This window comes from Pollicipes pollicipes, unplaced genomic scaffold, assembly GCF_011947565.3.
Source record: "Pollicipes pollicipes isolate AB1234 unplaced genomic scaffold, Ppol_2.1 Scaffold_4295;HRSCAF=5057_pilon_pilon_pilon, whole genome shotgun sequence".
NCBI classification, from domain to species: domain Eukaryota; kingdom Metazoa; phylum Arthropoda; class Thecostraca; order Pollicipedomorpha; family Pollicipedidae; genus Pollicipes; species Pollicipes pollicipes.
The window spans coordinates 33,354,515-33,377,555 of record NW_023596461.1 but is presented as its reverse complement, the minus strand read 5'-3'; the positions used below and the strand labels follow the sequence as shown (position 1 = coordinate 33,377,555).

At 55.0% G+C, this 23,041-nt stretch overlaps 1 protein-coding gene across 1 annotated transcript in view; it reads left to right on the top strand.

Annotated features, from left to right (window-relative positions):
• Window positions 1–4,863: 4,863 nt before the first annotated feature.
• The window catches only part of LOC119096793 (uncharacterized), a 67,787-nt gene continuing 49,609 nt past the window's right edge, over window positions 4,864–23,041 (top strand). The window contains exons 1-3 of the mRNA XM_037219729.1: window positions 4,864–5,020; window positions 5,342–5,474; window positions 12,657–12,850. Coding sequence (XP_037075624.1) covers window positions 5,344–5,474; window positions 12,657–12,850 — 325 coding nt within the window. The 5' untranslated portion in view covers window positions 4,864–5,020; window positions 5,342–5,343. The remainder of the gene's footprint in view (window positions 5,021–5,341; window positions 5,475–12,656; window positions 12,851–23,041) is intronic.

The window sequence follows — 23,041 nt, the reverse complement described above, 5'->3', positions numbered from 1 at the left end:
TATTCGCGCTGACAGTTCGCTTGGCATTCATCAAACGAAGCTTCGAAATGTCGCCCTAAATGTTATCGCGACATCTGATATTTATTACCTGTCTGTACAATGGCTTACAACATGTGTTTTCTGCAACTTAATTTTATGTGCGCTGGGCTGATGAATTGCGGTTGCAAAATAATGGTGTTAGTTGGTCTTATTCATTGGTTTATCCCGATCCGGGTCTGCAAATTGATGGCCATAATGAATAGCATAATTGATTGTGGTTAGCCCAAGCAAACTCAGATAGATAACATCGCAAAGCAATTGGTGGTTCGTTCAGATTTTACCTGTAATTCGGTAAGCTTATCTGAGATAGGCCCACTTTTATGTGATCTGTTTCATCTTGCTCAGACAAGCACAGCTAGATAAAGCGGCAAAACCTTGCTGGATTGCTGAGATCGTGCCTGTAGTTTGGGTAGCTTATCTCGAGCGAGATCGCTTTAATGTACCCGTTGGCATTCCAGCCATTTGCAAATCGCCGGCCTGCAGCTTGGACAGGCGTAATTGGTTGAAAGTTAATCGGACGTGTGGGAGCATTCCACATAATGTTTCTGTGGCATGACAGAGGAGCGTGTATAAATGACTGGCATGACAGAATAGCGTGCATAAATGACATCACATTAGCGCTATCAGGTGCGGAAACAATCTCCAAAGGACGAGCTTGGCTATCTGCATCATTGGGCGGGAAGCTTTGCGGGCAGCATAACCCGTAATGAGCCCCAGATTGAAATGTCCCTACAGTGCACTCAATGGTCGGACGTATTTAGTTTTCGTGGAACGGAAGATGAAATGATAAGGTGCCCTGCTGCGACTTTGAACAGTCCAGTGGTACATTTGACCTGCTGTGCAATGGGAGTGGCGGTTCGTCCCGGAGGAGGCGTCGAGCTATCATTGGCTCAGCTGGTGTTGAGCGCGGTCGTGTCCCCTGTTCGTCTCCGTCCCTGGGTCCCATCCAACATGGCGGCACTTCATGCGTTACGTGCCGGAATGACTGCGCAACGAGTAGGCTATGATTCCCCATCCATTTATTCCAACGCCCTCGCCGATCAAAGCCGCCCGCCACGCGTTCCTGCATGTTGATGACGATGATACCTGGAACATGGAACTCCCCTCACTCGGTCCTCACGTGCACGCACGTCCAAGTGTCGCACACCACTTGTGGCACAACGTCAGGCGCGCGCGCCAACTCGCCGCTCCACCTGCACCGACGAGCTCCGGACCTGCCCCCGCCCCGACCCGCCTTTGTCCACAGGTGGCGCCTGTCGGGCGTGCCGATTAGACGCGTGCGCGTACCGGGAGCACGACGCGTGTATGGGTCACCACGTGTTGGATGGAGGCTGAGCGTGCGCCTGAACCAGACCCACCTCTGCGAAAGAGGCAATAGCCCACCGCGCCGAAACACAGCGGCACGACGTAATAGCGTATGATGTCGTAATGACGTAAGCGTCGCCGGACATTTGGCCAATAACGGCAACGACGGTAACTGGCGGTGCGCGCACCCCCACACAGACATCGCCCGCCGTCGCCAGCTGATGATGACGCGAACGTCACGGTGACGTCACGGTGTTGATCGGTCGTCCCCGCGTTGAGGCGAGATCTCATTTTCCGTTCCGTGCATACCTGCGGCAGCCTCACATCGGCGCGCAGTCGAACGTTTCTGTGCCGACGTCGCGCCCGCCATCAGCAGAAGCCTGCGGTGACGTCACACGTGACGGCACTGGTACTGACGTCACAAGTGGCACAGCCGTCGGTGTTGGGACCCCTGCGTCAGCAGCGGGCGCCCACTCCGCCGTCGGCAGCTTTGTCGCGACTGCAGCCGCTCTGATGGGCCGCCACTCAGCGGCGGCAGAGTCGTCCAGCTTAAGTGGCTCTGCTCTTACTGGAAGTCATTCGCGCCCTCGCAACAATTGCAACTGATGGCGGCAGCGCGGTTTTATGACGTCAGTGAGAAATGGCCTGAACCCGCTGGACTCCTCCGCACGAGGGAACGAGTCGCAGGAGTGACCGGTCGTATCCTAATGGTCATGCGACGCCCACCGTCTCGTCGGCGTTGGGATGCGACCGGTCACAGATGCAGCACTTAAGAGTTCAGCCACACCTTGTCTGCAGTAAATTCAACGCTCCAAAACGACATCAAAAGTGGCCGTGCCCCGCTACCGCTGTTACGTTGTTAGCTGTTACGCTGTTACCATAAGCTAATCCACCTCCCCTCAGGAGTGAAGAGCGAATGTAAAGCGTGCATGACACTGGCGAGGCTGTGTGACATGGCACGGCCCTCCCACACCGCTGTGTGGGGTCAGGTCCAAGCCACGCCGTGCCAGCCCTGGGCCACAACGGCGGATACGTTTCGGTCCGGAAGCTCACCAGCCGCTGCTGCGGTGCGTTTATCGCTCTCACCGAGCCGCATGAATTAGCGGGCCTGCAACGAAAAACCACCGGCGTGCAATTAGCGACATCCATTGACGGCTTACGGCCGGCAGTTGGTGGGATTTAACACACTGGCTTTTGACCGCGAAAGCCAAGCCGGGTCTTCTTTCAATTCTGCGGTCCCATTGCGTTCCAAGTCATGCGGAGGTCGCGCCGGTCGAGCGGCACTTCCTGGCACCGCGGAGCGCTGCCATTCGCTGGCTCGATGCCTGTCCTGTGGCTCTTGTGTTGTTGATGCTTTACCGCCACTTCTAAGTGGCTCACTCTCCGACCGTGATGCTGCGAATTGGAATACGGGAGACATTTCAATACGAGACAATACGGGAGAGAGGGAGATGGGAGGAAGTGTGTCCAACCGTAACGTGCAGCCATGGCCTCCACTCAGCAGCGTGGCCAAGGGGGAGCTTTGGCGGCCTTGCGTTCTTTCCTGGCGGTGGTGGGGACTCCCGGGGCTGAAGACTGCAGCGCGTTTTGATAGTTAACAATGCCCCTAGGACTTTTAAATCCAAAGAAAGGCTTCCGATGCATCGATATAGGATCCCGCGCCCAGAAATGCACTCGTAATCCTAAATCCAAAAAGTCTCACGTGGCGACGAAGAGGGGCTCCTACATTTAAAGGGCTCGATGTGCCCCCCCCCCCCCTGAACGAAATCCTAGCTACGCCACTGCTGCCAGCAATTGCAGGTTTTGGTGCCGACTTACATAGATCTTCCAAGACATTGATAAATAGCCAGGAGGTGTGTGCGTCACGCGCGCGCGACGAGATGGGGTCCATGGCTGCAGGCGTGCAACACGTATTCAAAGTCACACCTGGCAGATGGCTTCACAACTCCACCGAGCCGTCACTCAAGCACAGTCGCCCGTTACCCCGGCGACGAACTCGAAACAGTGCGGCGGCCTGCCTCTCCTCGCGGCACTTAATGCGTCGCATTTTGCGTCGTGCCTGACCGTACTGCAGTTGCCTCTGCGAACGTCGTGAGGCCGCCTCTAGCGTGGCGACTGCTTCCAATACACCAAAATCGCATTTTGAGCGGAATCTATCCCCGCCTCACAGGAGCGCGAAATGCGTCCGAGCGAAATGAGCAGTATGCTGCAGCGGGGAGAGGGCCAGCCCACCTGTGTGGGCCGGCGGATCGATGCGTGGATCGACAGCATGCACCGCGGCGCGACGGCCCTGACCTTACCTTGCTGAATCACCCACGTGGATAGGTTCGCTATCAATGCAACTACACTCGCGGGATACGACATGTTAACAGCGTATCACAAATGTACATCAAAATTATCATGAGTTATCATGGCAAAGCGTGCACGCACGGATCTCAGGATCGACAGACTGCTGCTCTCTGTGCTCGACAACCTTGAGGCCCTTTCCAGCCTCCCAGCAATTCATTTCCTGGGCAGGTTTCACTGCAGTGCGTAATCAGTGAATTGTACGATTCTAACATTTGTGGTGCTGCTGCGCAATACTGTGAAACGCATCCACCCACGTGTAAATAAAATTTGCTCGAGCGAAATCAATAGGTCTTGCACTCCCATCCTCACTCCGCCCCCCCCCCCCCCCCCTCCTCCACTTTTGAGAGCTCTGCCGAATGACCCCTTGGAGCTTACAATTGGCGCTTGTCACCATCCCACCAAAGCCTCTGACGAAACTAGTTGATTGAAGGACGGCGAAGTACACACGACGCAGGAAAACCCGATTTACGATTCAGCATTGACAGCGGCCATCCAACTCCGCGCCGCGTTGATCTGTCTGGCGCAGCATCTCCCGTTCCCAAGGCGACGGAAATCATTCTCAGCGCGCGAGCAGCGTCGATTATCTGCGTTGGCGCCGCGTCGCCGTCGACTGGGGCGAGTCGGTCGCCCGTCCCCCCGATGATTAATCGGTGCGGAACCGCCGGATTACGGGCGGAACGAGCGGCGGACAGCTGGGGACGGGCATCGATCGCACTTGCCGCCGGCCGCGCACACGGCGCCTGGGTTGGGGCGCCGTGCGGTGCTGAGGCACTGGAGCGGCGCGTCCTCTCTTGCTCCAACAGGTCAACGCGCTCTTCGCCTGTCTCTGACCCGGGCTCGGACTACGGCTCCGACGCGGGCCCGGCCTTCGACTTCCGCTGTTTGAAGAGCTGAGAGCGGCGACAAGCGTCGTGAGGGGACGGAAATCGCGCGCGCGCCGCGCTCGCGGAGCCGCGTCGCGTCGCGCCGCGTCCCCGCGCGGCGTCGGCTCCAGCCGGCGCGCCGTCGCCGCCGCGGGCTATAAATACCCGTCGGTGCCGGCGAAGAGGGGGAGGAGGCGCCACGCCGCGGTCGACGGCCGCCCGACGCTGGCGGCGCGGTGTCACGTGACGGGGACGGCGCGCCGCGCCGCCGGCCGCCGCCACTGACCTTTGGTGAGCGTTAGCACGGCCGGCCCAGTGCGCCGACGGAGCTGCGTCGGGATCGACGCGAGGGGTGACGCCCGCAGCGGGTCGGTGTGGTGGTGCGAGTGTAGCCCCGGTGGAATGTGCGCGTTGTGAGCGAGCCGCGCGCTGGGAGTCGACGCCCTGGGACCGTCTCTGATGAGGTGGGTGGCGGACCGCCGGGCGGTGCGGCGCTGCCGCCGCCCGGTGATGGGCTGCGGTTTGTTTTGCTTCACGGACGTGTTGTCAGAACTGCGCTAGAGTTCCCCGAATGTGCCCACGTTTTCAGTTCAATGCACGAGTCATCAAGCTGTGCTCATCTGCGTTTTCATCGAGCACGGGCGATCGTTCAGGCGTTCGTAGTTTCACCTTCGGGATCCGGTATGTGTTCGGCACCGTCGTCACGTCGGCCTTTGTGCCCCCTCGGACTGCTGCGGAGGGCTGTGCTCTGCGTCACACTCTCGAGCCTTGCGCCTCTGCTTCAGAGATGGCGCTGGTGCTGCTCCCCTGTGACCTCCCGACGTGGGCCACTGTACAGCGGCACCTGGCCCGGGCCAAGGACGCCCACAACGCCGAACAGCTGATCGATGTCATGCACAAGCTGCACAACCTGTGCAAGTAAGGGCTAAGCTTGTTCATGCGTGTGTCTCATTGGCGTTTTTGGGGACGAGAAAGAGATTCTGGCCGTCAAAAAGGCTCGCGGTTCTAGATTGGGGATAATATTTTAATGCCTAAAAACAATGCGTCATTCCCTGCCATCGCATGTACCTTAAAGCAGCGCTCCTGTCTCTGCTAATACAGGTACTTTGAAGCAGTGCGCCAGTCCCTGCCAATGCATGTTCCTTAAGCAGTGATCCCATGTCAATGCATGTATTGGTAGTTTACGCAAGCACAACCGACGTTAACTGTTTGAACGTTGTCTGTAAAGCATGTATGGATAGACACGCGCGGTAAAAAAAAAACAGCTCATGGAGGCCCAAGCCCCGATTCTTCGAAGTGTACGTATTATTCTCGTCGCGAAATATCGGGCCGACGTACAGCGAATCTTTGTCAACTAATCTGGCAGCTCTATAATCTGACGCGCGCGGGCAGATAGCAGCGATAACCTGTACCTAAACGAATGATGGTTCGCATCGATTTTCTTTTTACACAGATTCTGCTCAGGAGCTGGTGTCATATAAGATCGGTGTAATTGCTGCCCATTAGTTGAGTTACTACGCGGCATTATCTTGTTCTGGGCTGAACTGGCCGGCAGCACGGCTGCTAACCTGAAGCAATTCATGCCCTGTTTCCGGACAACTTTCGAACGGCATGCATGAACTTCATAGTTCTGGCCCAAACGGGCAAATGCCAGGAGTCCCAAAGGAGCGCTCGCTGTGGGTCACGGTATTTCTGAACACCGACTTCAATAATAAACTCCAGGCCTGCTCGGTTCAATAGAGGGTGCTGCATGTGTCTGCTCGCCGCTGTATTTACAGAACAAAGCTAGTGAGGCTCTTGGCGGGTGTCAACCAGGTTGATTGGACACACGGCCGGTGACATGTTCCGCCGCTTTAAGTGGAGTTGTTTGAGTCGTCGGTTATGTGTCAGCTCGTCTCTGTCTCTCATGAAATAGAGCCAGTTTACACATGGTATGTTGGGTGTGCGTTGTGTTAACACCCAGTCAAACACATGTTAAAGCGAACGGAGGGACAGACGTTACAGCTGTTGGCGTTTGTCCGTTGTAGAATGTGCATTTTAAGCACCGTTCTGCGCTGTTTTTTAAACTCGATGCTGCAAGAATTCTGCAACTTAAAACTTAGCTGGGTCATATCTCGTATTTTGTATCCTGAATCAGGTCATTTAGTCAAGGTAGGTAAAATGTGCCAAATCAAGAAATGTTGATGGAGTAAGTGTTGACGTGATATGGAAAGTTTCCAGGGCATGGGGAACTTTGCATACATGGGTAGGGCTCAGGCTCCCTAATATGCATCAGCTTTAACATGAGCCTGTCGGTCCTGTGCGAAATGGAGTTATCCCTCAGCCCAATGTATCACTCCCCCTAATAATTCCGCAAAGCTACCGCCTTCTATCAAGTGCTGTACGGTGCCGTTGTTAACGTTCACCAAAACACACACCGTTCTAATAATAAAGGGGTCGGTGTGGGCACACTATTCTTGCCCAAATGGTTTGGTCCGAGTCTTCAAATCAAGCTCTGTATCGATTTCAGTTACAGCTAACCGATAAAGTTTTTCAAGGTCTGACTCGACGCTGTTTTTCCGGCCGGCGCCAGCGTCTCCACTCTCGTGGATAGCAGGATAGCAGAGGGCGTGGGAGGGCATCAAGAGTGGCGAGCAGACATAAGCATCACTAACATAATTAAAAAGATTCATGTTTTACGGCCACAAGTGCAACAATGAGGGCTGGACCCCCCACTCCCACCCCCACCACTCACCAACCCACCCTCCTTAGGCTCGCATTTTTGTAATTTTTCACCCTAGATTTTCTCCTGATGAAGAAAAATCCTCGTGATGCTTTCTCATTGAGCTCCGTTTCCCTCCCGCCGCTAACCAAATGCTGGCTGTACCTCTTCACGGGGTTAAAAGGGTGCGAACATACCGTGAAGAATGCCTTTATGTTTCATGATGTCCATGACACCGACCAGGAATTCGCAGCCCAGTCGCCTCCTCCACTGGTATGTACACCATCCAATGCTACGGATGATGTATCCGTAACCGACGTTCCACACGCAGCGAACGAGCATGTGTTTGCATCGCTGTCCAAACAAACGTGCCATTGGGCGGACAGTTCAAAGGAGGTTGTTCTGCTCCGCTTACCGCGATGTTCTCACTCAACTGTTGCACTGATCTTCCCGACCTGTTCTCAACATCCAGGGCATGACCGCATGACAGTCTCCTCCGGTCACGATAATGCCTGTCGGCTGCTCGCTGCACAACAGCTCTTTTGAGTGTTTTCATAACCAACATCGGCATGCGTTGACGGTGAGCGTGATCTACGCTCATGGGTGCCTGGCAACTTTGTTATCATTGAATTGCCTCGGTGAACAAGAGATTAAGAGCCTCCAGCCACTAAGTCAGCAGCTCTCTTCAGAGGTGATTTCGACGCGACAGTACTCTCGGCGTGACGGTCTTGCGACATCGTTCGGCTCCTGAGCAGCACTGTACAGTGAATACGCGTGGCCACCGTCCCACAGAATGGTCAGAACCATCAAACGTTACCCATACCGATGCCCAGCATGTCCATGCGTACTGTTACGCAAAGCCGAAGGCCATGGTCCCTATCCACTTTCAAGCGTTTAACGACACAGGTGCAGTGAGCATACGTCGCCACCACCCTGCAGAGCGGAACTTTGAAACGAACATGGAAACAATGCAACGACTATGAAATATGGAGCGAGGCTCGCGCGGGCTGTCCACCCCGTGACCCGTCGGTCCACTGCGTCACGCCGCCGCTCCCAGTCGTGGGGCTCGAACGTTAAACGCCGATTGGTTTGGGTCGGTCTTAAAGTGGCCTCTCGAGCAGGCGTTCTCTGGTCGCCGCCGCCCGCTCCCCGGCTGCAAACACTCCAGTTCCACCGCCGCTGTGTACCTCACGGAAGAGGTGGAGTCCTGGTGGAGCCGCACCACTTTAATGTCGGACGTAGTGGATGTGCGTTTTTGAAATCCGGGTTGCATCAGCCAAAATGACACGGCTATGACTTGCGGATTCAACCACCAGAATAGTAGCGCCGCGGGCAGGCAAGGTACGTGCGGGGCTTTTACAGTTGAAAGTTGAGGAGGGCACGACAGCCGTGGTCACTCCCCTCTCCCCAGTCCCTAGAGGTCCCCTCCCCTCCCCGCCCTAACCCCGCCGGCGGCCACCAGTCACAGCACCACGCGGCACCCGCCTCTTTTCAGCCGCGGCGTTTGTGGAACTAACGCTGCCGAGTCGACATATAATTGCAGTAAAAACAGTCCTTGTCTGTGCACGACGGGGGCGGCACGGCCGGTTTTTCTGACCCGGGCTCGCGTGCGGCACCGCCTCACGCTCCTCAGTAATTAATGCGCATTTTGACTCATTATCGACGGAGACATTGTCGGTGCGCTCCTCGAGCCAGTTTTTGGTGGGCCTAGTCTGGACAGAACATCAACTGTGGCGCCTCGCCAGCGCCGTTCTGAAGCCGAACACGCTTGCTGGCGTCCGCGGTCGCCAGTGGATGCCAGGGCGGCCGTGAGGTCGCCCGGCGGTCGCCAGTGGGCGCCGGAATGGCCGAGAGGTCGCCCGGCAGTCGCCAGTGGGCGCCGGAATGGTCGAGAGGACGCCCGGCAGCCGCCAGTGCCTGCCGGAGCGGTCGAGAGGTCGCCCGGCAGTCGCCAGTGGCTGCCGGAGCGGTCGAGAGGTCGCCCGGCAGTCGCCAGTGGCTAACGGAGCGGTCGAGAGGTCGCCCGGCAGTCGCCAGTGGCTACCAGAGCGGTCGAGAGGTCGTCCGGCAGTCGCCAGTGGGCGCCGGAGCGGTCGAGAGGTCGCCCGTCAGTCGCCAGTGGCTGTCGGAGCGGCCGAGAGGGGCGTGGCGCAGCCGCGTCTGGGATTTGTTTCCTGTCGTGCACCAGCATGGGACAAGCGTTGAATTTCATAGACCTGGAGCGCTTACACGTTTGGTTTGGAGATACCAACTATGGTCTCGATGGTGCATGTAGTCGAGAATGATACCATTTGGACAGTATATCGCGAAAACCATTGGGCAGCGTGGCGTTGTGGGGTTTGTTGTTATAACCCTATGGTTATTTAGTGTCCTTTACTTACTTTTGGCGGGTTGTATGATTATTGGCATTCATTTTGTTCAGCTTGTTCGACGTCGACATCATTCCTGCTGGTTGTCCATAAACACGACAAAACATTAGGCCTGCGTCCAAGCCTAAAGCCATGACTTTTCGCATACGATGGTTGGCGAGCGTTTAGCCCAGTGCATCACACCGATGCCCGTGCGCAGCATTGTCAGTCAAAAGCATAAGGGCACCACCTCATTCGGACACCGCGCAGCATCACTCGTGGTATACCAAGGTGGTACACCGCGCATTACTTCACCATTCCTGCCCATACGCCCGCAACGACATGACACAATATCCCCTCATGCGGGTGTCTGTTCGGGCTTGCCATGGAGCTGACGGTGGCGACATGACACAATATGCCCTCATGCGTGTGTCTGTCCGGGCTTGCCATGCAGCTGGCGGTGGCGACATGACACAATATGCCCTCATGCGTGTGTCTGTCCGGCTTGCCATGCAGCCCGGTGGCAGACATGACCAGTATGCCCTCATGCGTGTGTCTGTCCGGGCTTGCCATGCAGCCGACGGTGGCGACATGACACAATATGCCCTCATGCGTGTGTCTGTCCGGGCTTGCCATGCAGCTGACGGTGGCGACATGACCCAGTATGCCCTCATGCGTGTGTCTGTCCGGGCTTGCCATGCAGCTGACGGTGGCGACATGACACAATATGCCCTCATGCGGGTGTCTGTCCGGGCTTGCCATGCAGCTGACGGTGGCAACATGACACAATATGCCCTCATGCGTGTGTCTGTCCGGGCTTGCCATGCAGCCGACGGTGGCAACATGACACAATATGCCCTCATGCGTGTGTCTGTCCGGGCTTGCCATGCAGCTGACGGTGGCGACATGACACAGTATGCCCTCATGCGTGTGTCTGTCCGGGCTTGCCATGCAGCCGACGGTGGCAACATGACACAATATGCCCTCATGCGTGTGTCTGTCCGGGCTTGCCATGCAGCCGACGGTGGCAACATGACACAATATGCCCTCATGCGTGTGTCTGTCCGGGCTTGCCATGCAGCCGACGGTGGCAACATGACACAATATGCCCTCATGCGTGTGTCTGTCCGGGCTTGCCATGCAGCTGACGGCCTGATCTAGAGGTCATCACTGTGAGATGTGGTACGTCTGTCCGGGAGGAGTGAATCTAAACGTCCAGGATCGGCGGCACGTGCTCTACCGTAGACTTTACCCGGATTGTGGACACTGCATTTGTCGCTACCGATTTATTCAATGCCGTGCGAATGACTTCGTGAGATGACCGGTGAGGCATCCAAGCAACCCGCTTTTATCCCAGCATACGATGCAATATAACAATTACCGTGATGGTATTGCCGTGCCCATATTCTTGTTTTACATATAATGTTGTTTTACGACACATATTGTCTTATTTCATGTGAGGTAGCTTATCTTTATCAGCCAATGAGCCCAATGATGGAAGAGTTTTAATCGGCACAAGGCATCAGACGACTACTTCTCGTGAATGTGCTTCAAGATGCGAACAGCATAGATCAACACGTAGGCGCAATATGTGTTGCTCGAGGCCGCATTCAGAGATGAGAAGCTACAGCGTCAGACGACGCGTCACCCCGTGCCCCACTGACCCGCGCCGAAAACGAGACAAGTCAGCTGGCCATCCGCAGCCAACGTCAACACGGCAGCATTTTAGAGTCGTCCTTGGCGCTCTCATGGCCGTTCAGCCGCCAGACGTGTTGCAAGTCGTGTCTCGATGTCAAGATACGCCAAATTTATTTGTGGCTTTGGGACGTTTTAGCACAAGTGCGCTCCTATGCCTGTGAAGATCTTATCCTCTCCCGGCCGCCGCAAGATGTTTTGTATTACGGGACCCTCCAGCTGTATCAGCGGCCTGAGCGAAAGCGTCGAAGTGTCAGTACGAATCATTCGTGCGGTGGCAGTTACGCAAAGCTTGCTCCCTAATTAGAGCAAAGTCGTGATAGCATCAGCTCCACGATCTGAAATGTCTCAAATGTACTATTACTCAAGGCCTAGGGACTTTTACCATCTTTGCTGTATCACCTACATATGGTGTATGGTCCCGTATATGGTGTCTCGTTATTCCAAGGAATGGTGGCTGCTTTCTAATGAGCATGTCATAACGTGCCGGTGCCTTCTTGAAGCTGGTTGATAGCCATACCTTGGTGCCCGTGCCCTCCGATATGACTATATATTGTCCTGTGCGTGAATTCGTTTTATGAACATAGCCAGTGTGTGCCGCGAAATTTGTGAGGGGCGATAAGTCATCACCGTCCGATTACACTTCAATTGTTTGCGTGAACGGAACCATTTGGAAGCGCGGGATGCGCCAATCACGGCGCACCCGTGACGTTGTCCTCGGATACGCCTGTGACCGTTGCGCGGGGAACGCTCACGCTCATGGACGCAAAGCAACTGAAGCGCCGCTGCACGCCGCGCGGCGCCGTTCCAGTTGCAGGCAAATGAGACTACTGAACAGTGCACAGGACTTGCGGGTTAATTGTCATTCGAAATGGCTTTGACCTCGGCTTGTATGTCTCATGACCCGCCGTTAAGCCGACGCTGAAAGCAGGACCGTTGGGTTCACTGCGCAGTGGCGGCGGCGGTGAGGTCGTGGGCAGCTGGCGTCGGCACGGAGCGGCCGGAAGTAGGTCAGAGCGGCGGCCTTCCCGATCTATGGCGAATGACGAATGATAAGACATTAAGGTGCAGGCGAGATGACACCCTGAATGCATCCGAGGGTAATGGGAAAATGTCGGGATAAAACTGACGGTTATATTTTTGACAGTGCAACATAATTTCTGAATTTGTAAGTGGATGCTCACCGTGACGCGCGCACCGAAACACGCCTCTGCACGCCTGCCATGCTCGAACCGTTTGTGTCCTATGGACTCTGTGGCCGACTAACTCGGCGCGCCGCGGTTCGAAGACGTGATGTTCCGCTGTAACTAACCGCTGCATCGTGACTGGCTAATTTGCCTGCGTTGCTCCTTTCAGCGTCGGCCTTGACCCCAGCGACGACCCGGCGGACCCGAGTCGGTTTGACGGGCTGCAGCTGTACATCAGTCAGCTGGCGCCGGCGGAGCGTACCAAGCTCTTCCGCAGCACGCTGCCGTGCATGGTCAACTACGCGCTCAAGCTGAGGATCCTCAAGCCGCCCGAGGGGCTTCAATACAGCCTCCAGCAGCAAGGTGGGCACGGACGCCCCGTTCTGCGCGCGCGACGTTGCTCATACGCCGCGCGCCGGCCGGCACGTCTTCCCCTCTCTAATCAGGCTCATTAATATGTCCCCGGCGCGTGGGACGCGGCCCGCCCTGGAAACGATCGGTCGACACGGAGGAGGTCGTGGTGCTGACCTCTATCCCGGATGTGACATCACCGCTGGCCAGGATGGCCCCTTGATCGACAGTCGGTGCGCAGATAAAGCGGGTGAAACTCGGTCGCCGGAGGGGCGCGGCTGTCATCTGGCCCGGCCGAGCCGCCGCCGATGCCGATGCTTCATTGACCTTGACCTGGCCAGTGCACGGCTGCTGCGGCCGGGTTCAGTGCGCAAACACTTCGTCATGGTGTAATGCTGTCGCATGAATGTGTGACAGGACATGATGTTCCTGGGCGCACTGGATTTTATTCGGCTGATTTGCTTCGTTCAAGACAGCCTAATGTTGAGGGTAGGCTCAGCTGTGGGCAAGGAACTTGTGTGCGTTCTACATAATAACGGTGCATAGTTTGAAGAGCGTCTTAAGTAGTATCTTAAGACTAGACTAGACTAAGACTACGGTATTTCAAAATGTCTTGACTCAAAGATGTCTCGCATGCTTCTGTACCTTAGAAATGGCTGTCTAAAACCGATAAGAAAGTGCAGGGCGGCCGGACGGGCTCTTCTGTTTGACTTAACAGCAAACAGATCATGTCAAGCCTCTGAGTTCTCTCGTTTTGAAACGACCAGATCCAGGCCCTTCCGCCCTGGCTCGACCGAAAGATCCCGATCTGAGCAGGTCTCACCGCTTCCTGGAAGGCCCACACCCGAGCGGAATGGAAAGAGTTGTGTGTGGGCGCAAGGGCGCTCCAGTTAATGTCCTTTCCGAGGACGGGTAGGCGGGACAGCCTGGAAATCCAATTAGAACAAATTGACGTACATTGGTGAACACCTTGGGCGGGACACGACAAGCACGTGTTTACCTATCACCTAATCTGTTCAACTCCAGTTCTAGGAATTCGTTCTGGAGATCACCGCACTACTTCACGCTGAGTGCATGAAAAAAGCTTTGGGGAGCTCTTTGGGCCACAGGATATTTGCTTCTTTGTTTTTTGACTTTTTGGTTTGTTTTTTGCGGGAGCCATGAGCTATTTAGACCACATGTATTTGGGGTCACATGTATTTATACCCACCTTAACAGCACTTTGGGCCGGACCTAGATGTGACATCAGAAACGCCATAAAGTCCAGGCATGTCTTCAGTGTTCAAATACATCAAGTGCAGACGAGGCATTCGTCTGGAGTGAGATAAAACGTGCTCTCCGCTTGTATATCAGTGAATAGTACTTCAGTTAAAATGCAACGATAAGATTTCTCGCATTGTCGCGTTATGCACCGTGCTTCAACGCCCTTCCTTGTGTTATGGACCTTGTGTTATGGACCTTGTGTTATGGACCTTGTATTATGGACCTTGTGTTATGGACCTTGTGTTATGGACCGTCTTTGCATGCTCTTGCAAATCCTCTCAACAAAGGTGCCGGTTTGATTCCAAATATTTGGAATTAAAAAAGTACCAGAGTCCATGTTGGAAATTGGGCAGACAGGGAAAGCTCTTCTTTTTTTTGCTCTTTTGGATAGTGGATATCATCGTATTGTGTCGCAAATTGATCGACATCTCGCCTCAGTTAATGCTGTTCGTTTTCAAAATCATTTGATTCTGGATAATTGACAGGCTGATGAAAAAGCACACAAGTACTTCTTAATTAGTACACAATGCTTCTTAAAACAGAAAAAAGCAGTACTTGAAAACAGTACAGTAAAAAGTACACAATACTTTAAAAAAAGACAAAATGAAAAGAAAGCCCTCATCGCGTTTACAACTACATATTCCTTGGGATTTGTTATTTATAAATTGTGATGGAAACGCGAACACTGATTTTTCCCACGTGCGCAGCCCGCGCCAGTTTTGAGTTGCCGTTTTACGGCTACCGTTTTTGTCATCACATGTTGATTTTGCTAGATCGACCTGAAATGCTCGCGCAAATGGTTTAGCCGTTTATTATTGTTGAATGGGGTAGTGTGGGAAGGTAAAAAATAGTACGTTAAAAGCCTTTTACACATATAAAACATTTTAAATGATTGATCGCACTGGTTTCGCAAGATAAGGAAGAGGAACCGCGCAAGTGTTACAAGTGTAAGCAAATTATGCTTACAGAAAACCATAATTGCATAATACTGTTGCTCACCAGTATGGACCGTCAGCGCGCAGCACTGAGCGAAAACTGCAGTTCTGCCTGTCCACCACGTTGCCGTTGTTGAATTTAGAATTAAGCTTAGCGGGCATCGATGTGAAGGACTTCTGTCCCAACGACAGCATAGGATACCTTAACACGCGCTCGGGTGAGGGGCCGATTTGAACTCCCCCCCCCCCCCCACCCGAAGGTGCGGCCAAATTTTGCATAGCTGTAGACAATTGTATAGCGGATCGTTTGGTATAAAAAAATTGAAGTTGCCTTGTAAGGTCACTGAGCTTCGGCAGGTCAAAGCCAAAACCTGGATTCAGCGAAGTTAATTTCTAGGGAATCGTTGAGTCTGATGCAGGAACGGAGTGTTAGACGATGCCATACATTTGTGAGATGCCTTCTTAGGCAACTCAACAAATGAATGGAAAAAAATTCATTGACCTGGGGTCACGCATGAAGTTCAGACCAAGGTTGAAACCGGCGTGTTTTATTATTCCAGGGCTTGATGTATAAGGGAACTTAATTGTGCTCATTTCGAATTTACTGATAACAGGAACCGCATTAGACATCTTCCAATGGACTTCTTGTAGGTCAGAATAGGTCACTAGCCTAAAATGGCTCTGGTCAGCACTTGGTTTTTAGGAATACACTGCCTACCGTAATCTCTATCGCTTATTCAAATGCAAAACTCAGAGCAGGTCTTCTATAATTTTGTTACCGTGACTTTCGTAAGGTCAAAAAGGTTATTGACCTTAAATGAGCATGCGTCATTTTGCTTAGAACAGGCATCTAGGTTCTGAGGGCACTTTGGGTACTATATTGAGTTTGACCTTGTTTGACCTTAATTGGCCCAAGGGTCATGACCTAGGAGCCTCTAAATTTGACCTACGTGAGTTCACGTGCAGGCCAGTACAGCCTCCTGTGAACTTAGTGTATCTAGCTCTCTTCGTTCCTGAGATCTCGGGAGGTTAACTGACCCGCACCCGAGCGCTCACCGCCTGGCCAAGTTGTTGTGGTCGAGCTAAGTGGGCATTGATTTGCATGTCTTCAGGGGAGCCTGCGATACTCATCACGATCCGTTATCACTCTCACTGTACCAACTAAGCCACCATCGTCGAGCTTAGTAATAGTCAAGCTTAGCGGATATCGATGCAGATTTTGAATATATTCATGAGAGCCTGTGATGCACATTGCTTACACTCGGCCATTTTCTTTTTCCATTCGATTCGAGAGGGAGAATGCAGCGACGCGCGCAGTGAATGGGGTCGCGGGTTCTATGTAGTTGTTATGTGATGTTTTGAAAATGGAAAATTTAGAACAGTCTGTAGTACCTCAGTACCGTTCGGTCTTCACGCTCTGTACCTACCCCCTCTCAAATTGCATCGCATTAGAAGGAAGAACTGCACCGTTTAACTCTCTCTGGGTCGGGAATACAAACACGAAATCTGCGTAAACTTACGTGCAGAAAACGGATAATGACATGGCTTAAGCACGAGAATGTGCTGTATTTTGCCTACAGTCATCCCCTGCTAACAGATAACGCAGCACATCATGTGCTCATTTGCTGATTGCTTATTAGGTACGTTAGTTATATCCGCCGAAAGCCTAGTCATCAATAGCAATTTGTCGGTTGTTAAACGACGGGCGTCGATGACGTAGTCATTACTATGGCAATATTTCATGCGAATCTCGTAGGAGGAACCGGAGTGCAGGCGGTAGATTGACTGCGCCTGGAACGTGGTGGTTGAAGGCACAGTCAGCCGACCACCACGACGTCGACCGTCGATTTTTATCACCACGAGGACATGGTGATCCTCGTCATCATTATGACCTGCTCATTGCAATCGCTAAACACGCCAATAACTGCTCGTCTTCACCGACAACGCTGCACTGTCCATATGTCGTCCACTTCCGTTGCCTGCACGGCGGCCATCTCTGAGCACGGCTGACCCAGAAGCCGTGCGCGGCCCCGGCTCCGTGCGCGGCTCCCGACTCCGCTGGCGCGCGCTGACCCCAGCGTGCCGGGCCGTCCGCCGCGGCGGCCGCGCCGACCGCACGGGTCGCCGGCCGACCGCACGGATCGCCGCCCGGCTCCCAGCGGCGCATCGCTGCCGCTGGACCGGCCAACTGCCAGCCGGCACGCTACCAGCCCCGCATCTCGGGCCGCCGCGCACTGGACGGAACCACGTGACCGGTCCCGGACCGCGTCTGGGCGCTGCGGCCCGAGCGCCCGGGGCGATCGGCGGGGCGCGGTCTGCGACCCGGGAGGGCGCGCGCCGCCGGCGGGCGCCCGGCGGGAGCTCTGTGGTCATGACGGCTCGAATGGGGGCTCGGAGACCGCTCTGTGGTCATGACGGCTCGAATGGGGGCTCGGAGACCGCTCTGCGGTCGCGGCGGGTCGAGACTTGGATCGGAGGCCGTGTTGCGGTCGCCGTGGCGCCGTGTCGGCGAGTGGTCAGCACGATTTTCCGGCGCCTGGGCGCGGAAGGTGGCGACGGCGGTGGCCTGGTGCAGTGTCCCGCACCATGAACCGCCGGGGGGGGGGGGGGTGGAGGGGGGGGGGGTCGTCCTCACTTTGTGATTGGTCGACAACGGAATGCTAGAACTGCCAGAGAGAGAGAGAGATAGAAAGAGACGACGACGCACGCATTAACCCGCTCGGTTTTCTGCACTGGAAATATTTTGTAAGGCTGCTGAACTCCGGCGTCCACTCTGGAATGTCACTGCTTGGGTGGAACCACCGACGCGTCATCAGGCAGCGGATATGTCTTAATTCGCTGAGGAGGAATGGTCGTGTGACGCGAAGAAGAAGACTTCAGCTGAGCGGCCCCACGGCAGGCCGCAGACGATGATCAGCGTCTCGCTGACAAACAGCAGCACAAAAACAAACAGCCAACGAAGATACCGGCGTCTGCGTCTGTCTCGGAGCCTGCCGAACACGCACCCCTGCGCCAATTACCCGCAGGGAGCAGGCGGGGCGCGCGTCGGCGCGGGACCGGCTGGCGCGCTGCCACCGTCCCGACGGCGGCGACGCGCGACACGCCCGCGGGCGCGGCGATTGTGCCGCGCTGCGTGGTGGAGCCGGGCCAAGAGGAGAGTCCCCGGCGCCGGCGGTCAGCCGCCGCCCGCCCCGATGCTCGCCGGAGATAAGCGTGGCCTGCCGCCGGCCATTATCGGGTGGGAATGGCAGGTGCGCTGGGAGATGGCTCCCGGGGCTGGCTCACGTAGCGCTGCAGCTACCGGCCGTAATCGGGCCGCGGCATGAGATGGCGCTGGTCTACTAAATCGGGGCGGTTTTCATTCCTGACGTGCTGACGCATGCAGAACGGACTTGACGGGCGGCGCTGTGGTCGTCGTCAGGGCCGACTATCGGGCGCAAGGCGTGGGTGGAAAGGTGATATTACTTTACTTGGAGCATCTCGCACTTGTCTGTACATGCTGGTCAGGCATCCTGAGTCCATCTAATGTACAAGATCCAGCGCCAGTTGAGTGGGTTAGTGGTTATCCTGAGTAGAGACAGTAATCCAGTAAAATCGCATTGATCCTCAGTTATTACTACGCATTACTACGCCCAGCAATCCCTTCAGTGACCTGTGATGCTATTAGTGGCGGCTGTAACCCATAGAACTGAACAGGGAAAGGAATCAAGGCACTCAAGATTTGCCCACATGGCTCAGTTGCGGACTAAAAATAAATCACTACGTTGTAGACGCATACTTCATAACATGGGTGGAGGGCTGCGTGGCCTGGCGCCTCGTGGATCTGGACGTGCCCACTTCCGAGCCCCTAACACAAGGGTGGACCACCCTCAGTAATGTATTACCCGTGCTTCGTACGTCGCCGTATCCGCGATTTATATTATAATCCGATGGGCTGTTCGGGAAGGATATGGCGAGTAATGGCACGATGATTCAGCTTGGCGTGGGCTTCGGCGGCGGCATAAGCCTCGTGGCGGCCTCAGACTCACGACGTTCGCCATCCTCAGTCGTTCTACCGCGCCCCCAGCGCGCGTGTGGCTGTCGGGGCTGGTCTGCCGGGAGGTCTGTCGTCGTGCGCGGCCAGCAGCCAGGTCAGCTGGCCAATGCCCGACGGGTTGCCAAGATTGTGCAAACGGCTAAATAAAGTGTCGCGCCGCTGAGAGTAGCGGTTGTAATGTAGCGCAAGAAAAACTGGCGACGTAGAGATGCTGCTTGAAAGTAGTGCGCCATGGGTTTCGGTCCGTCTTTTCAGTACGCAAACCGCGCATATTCGTAGCGGATGACTGCACGGAGGCCTCATTTCGTCCAGTTGCGCCGCGGGGCTATAATTACCTGACATCACGCAAGCATGTGGAAAAGAGCGCTAATCACCACATCAGTAACAGCTCGTCGTACACGAACCGCCCTCGCTGTGTTTACGGCCCGCCGCGCCAGCGGTCCTTACCGGCCCATCCAGCCGCGGCGTATGAAGCCGTCACCTCCGACCGCTCCCCTGGTGTTTTACGAGGCCTTCCTGGCCCAGCGTGGCGCACCGGGCCGGGCCGAGGAGCGCCGGCCCGCGGCGGGCAGGCCGGGCTCGTCCGGGGCGCGCCGCTGGCACGCCTGCGCACGGCTCGTAAACGGCGCACGGCCAAGCGGAGCAAGCGGGGGGCATCGGCGCCGTCCGAGGTTACCATCGGAGGTTACCAGGTCGGATCGCAACGGGGCTGTTCCCATGCCGAAGGCCCGCCTGTAGACGCAGATGAGTTTTGATCAAACGCTATTTGAAACCACGGTAAATGTTTGGCTTTGTCTTGGCTTCAGTAACCGGTTACACGAAGAATTGCAGTTCTACAGCCAATTGTACGTTGCACTTTTTTGGTGGTGCTGAAGGATTGTCCACAACGAACAGCTAAGCCTTGATAACGTCCTACGGCATGGACTTGGAACAGGCTTCAGTGGCTGATGCCACGAAGTAACTGCAGACTCCAGCTAGTGGGAAGCTGGGGTTCGGAATTCAAAAGGAAGTTGCACAATTGGTTACCGCTTGGCAGTTTCGCATGATCATGACACATGTGTTTACAGAAGTTTTGTGCATCTGCTGCCACACAAAAGTAGCCATGACAGATATGATTGTGTGGAACGCCACTTGTTTGTTTTACTTCACATTTATAAGCCCAAACACCGCAGTTTGCAGCTGCTTGTTTTGCAAAGCTGACCCATGGTGACGGAGGAGACACACTCGGCTAACACGCGGCCATTGGAGATGACTAATGGCGACACACTCGGCTAACACGCGGCCATTGGAGGTGACCAATAGCGACACACTCGGCTAGCACGCGGCCATTGGAGGTGACCATGGCGACACACTCGGCTGGCACGCGGCCGTTGAAGGTGACCAATGGCGACACACTCGGCTAGCACGCGGCCCTTGGAGGTGACCATGGTGACACACTCGGCTATCACGCGGCCATTGGAGGTGACCATGGTGACACACTCGGCTATCACGCGGCCATTGGAGGTGACCATGGCGACACACTCGGCTGGCACGCGGCCATTGAAGGTGACCAATGGCGACACACTCGGCTAGCACGCGGCCATTGGAGGTGACCATGGTGACACACTCGGCTAGCACGCGGCCATTGGAGGTGACCATGGCGACACACTCGGCTGGCACGCGGCCATTGAAGGTGACCAATGGTGACACACTCGGCTAGCACGGGGCCATTGGAGGTGACCAATGGTGACACACTCGGTTAGCACGCGGCCATTGGAGGTGACCATGGTGACACACTCGTCTGGCACGCGGCCATTGGAGGTGACCATGGTGACACACTCGGCTGGCACGCGGCCATTGGAGGTGACCATGGCGACACACTCGGCTGGCACGCGGCCATTGGAGGTGACCAATGGTGACACACTCGGCTAGCACGGGGCCATTGGAGGTGACCAATGGTGACACACTCGGTTAGCACGCGACCATTGGAGGTGACCATGGTGACACACTCGGCTGGCACGGGGCCATTGGAGGTGACCATGGTGACACACTCGGCTAGCACGGGGCCATTGGAGGTGACCAATGGTGACACACTCGGTTAGCACGCGGCCATTGGAGGTGACCATGGTGACACACTCGGCTAGCACGGGGCCATTGGAGGTGACCATGGTGACACACTCGGTTAGCACGCGGCCATTGGAGGTGACCATGGTGACACACTCGGCTAGCACGGGGCCATTGGAGGTGACCATGGTGACACACTCGGTTAGCACGCGGCCATTGGAGGTGACCATGGTGACACACTCGGCTAGCACGGGGCCATTGGAGGTGACCATGGCGACACACTCGGCTGTCACGTGGCCATCAGAAGGGACCAATGGTGACACACTCGGCTGACACGTGGTCATCGTCAGCTGAGGGTCGATGGTCTCGGATGGATGCAAGGTTCGGTGGTTCCGCCAGCCGGCTACAGTAACAGCGGCCGTTATTACTCCACACTGAGCGTCGGACGGCAGCCTTAAGTAACAGGATTGAGCTCATCTGCAGTCGGCGATGACGTGGCTAACGGGCGAGACGCTCAATTAAGAAGATATAGGGGTTAGTCACTCCTAATTATCACTCACTACTTCTCATAGTCTATTTTTGGTGCACGCCTGTCTTCAGCTGCATGCGCCTTAAGCGATGTGCGGAGTTTATTACGCTTTGATTCCCGTTGAACGCCTTCTTTCTATATTCTCATGATATGTCCTTACTCCCTGCTCCCGCTAACGCGCGATCGGGTGGGGGTCAAGTTGACCCTCCCCCCCGAAGATTTGTCCGGGATGGTTTCCGAATGGCGCGGCGTAGCCGCGCCAAATGTTGCATAGCTGTAAACAATTGAATAGCAGATCGTTTGAGAAAGGAAATTTAGATGTACGTCGTAAGTTAACTAACTTATGGTAGGTCAAGTCAGGCCATGGTTTCGGCGAAGTCAATTTCTAGGGAATCGTTCAATCTGATGCAACAATGGAGTGTTAGACGAAGCCATACATCTCTGAAATGCTTTCTTAGACAACACAACAGTTGAATGAGCAAGTTGCATTGACCTATGGTCAGGTATGAAGGTCAGACCAAGGTCAAAACCGATCTGTTTTATTACTGTAGTGGTTGCCGTACGGTGTAGTTTTTGGTGCTCATTTCGAATTTATTGATAGCGGGAACCGCATTCTGCATCTTCCATGGACTTTTTAGAGGTCATAATAGGTCGTTGACCTAAAATGACCCAGGTCAACATTTGGTTTTTAGGAGCATACTGCCTAGCGCAAACTTTGTCGCTTATTCAAATGCAAAACTCAGGGCAGTCTTGTATGATTTTGGTCACTATGACCTTTCAGAGTTCAAACAAGGCCACTGACCTTAAATGAGCATGCGACCTTTTGCTTAGAAACAGTTATCTAGGGTCTTGGGATACTTTGGGGAACAAACTGGAATTTGACCTTGTTTGACCTTATTTGGCCTGAAGGTCATTGCCTAGGAATCTCAAACTTTGATCTACGTGAGCCCACGTACAGGACGACATGCCCTGTGAATCTGGTGTCCCTAGCTCTCACAGTTCTTGACATCTCACGGGGAGGTTCAAATTGATCCCCCCCCCCCCCACCCCCACCCAAGCGAAGGGTATTCAGCCGGCCACCCTGGCTCGTGTTAAAGTAACCTTCGATCCCTGTTATAGATCTCCTCGATCGTTGACACACCGTGCCCTTAAATCTCTGGCAAAGTGTCCTTCCAGGGATTTGCCGCACTCCGCTGCGATGTCGAGCCCAAGATTCAACGCGCATTACTCTGATCTTCCCGTAGAGTCTACACAGAAGATAATGAAGTGCGCGAGGCAGACCGACCGCCCGCGGGCCGCCTCACGGCCATCACCCTGCGATGAGACGATAGCGGTGACTCCTCATCGGCCACCTGTCAGGATGAATTAGTTGATATTCGGGACGGTGGCTAGAGGGA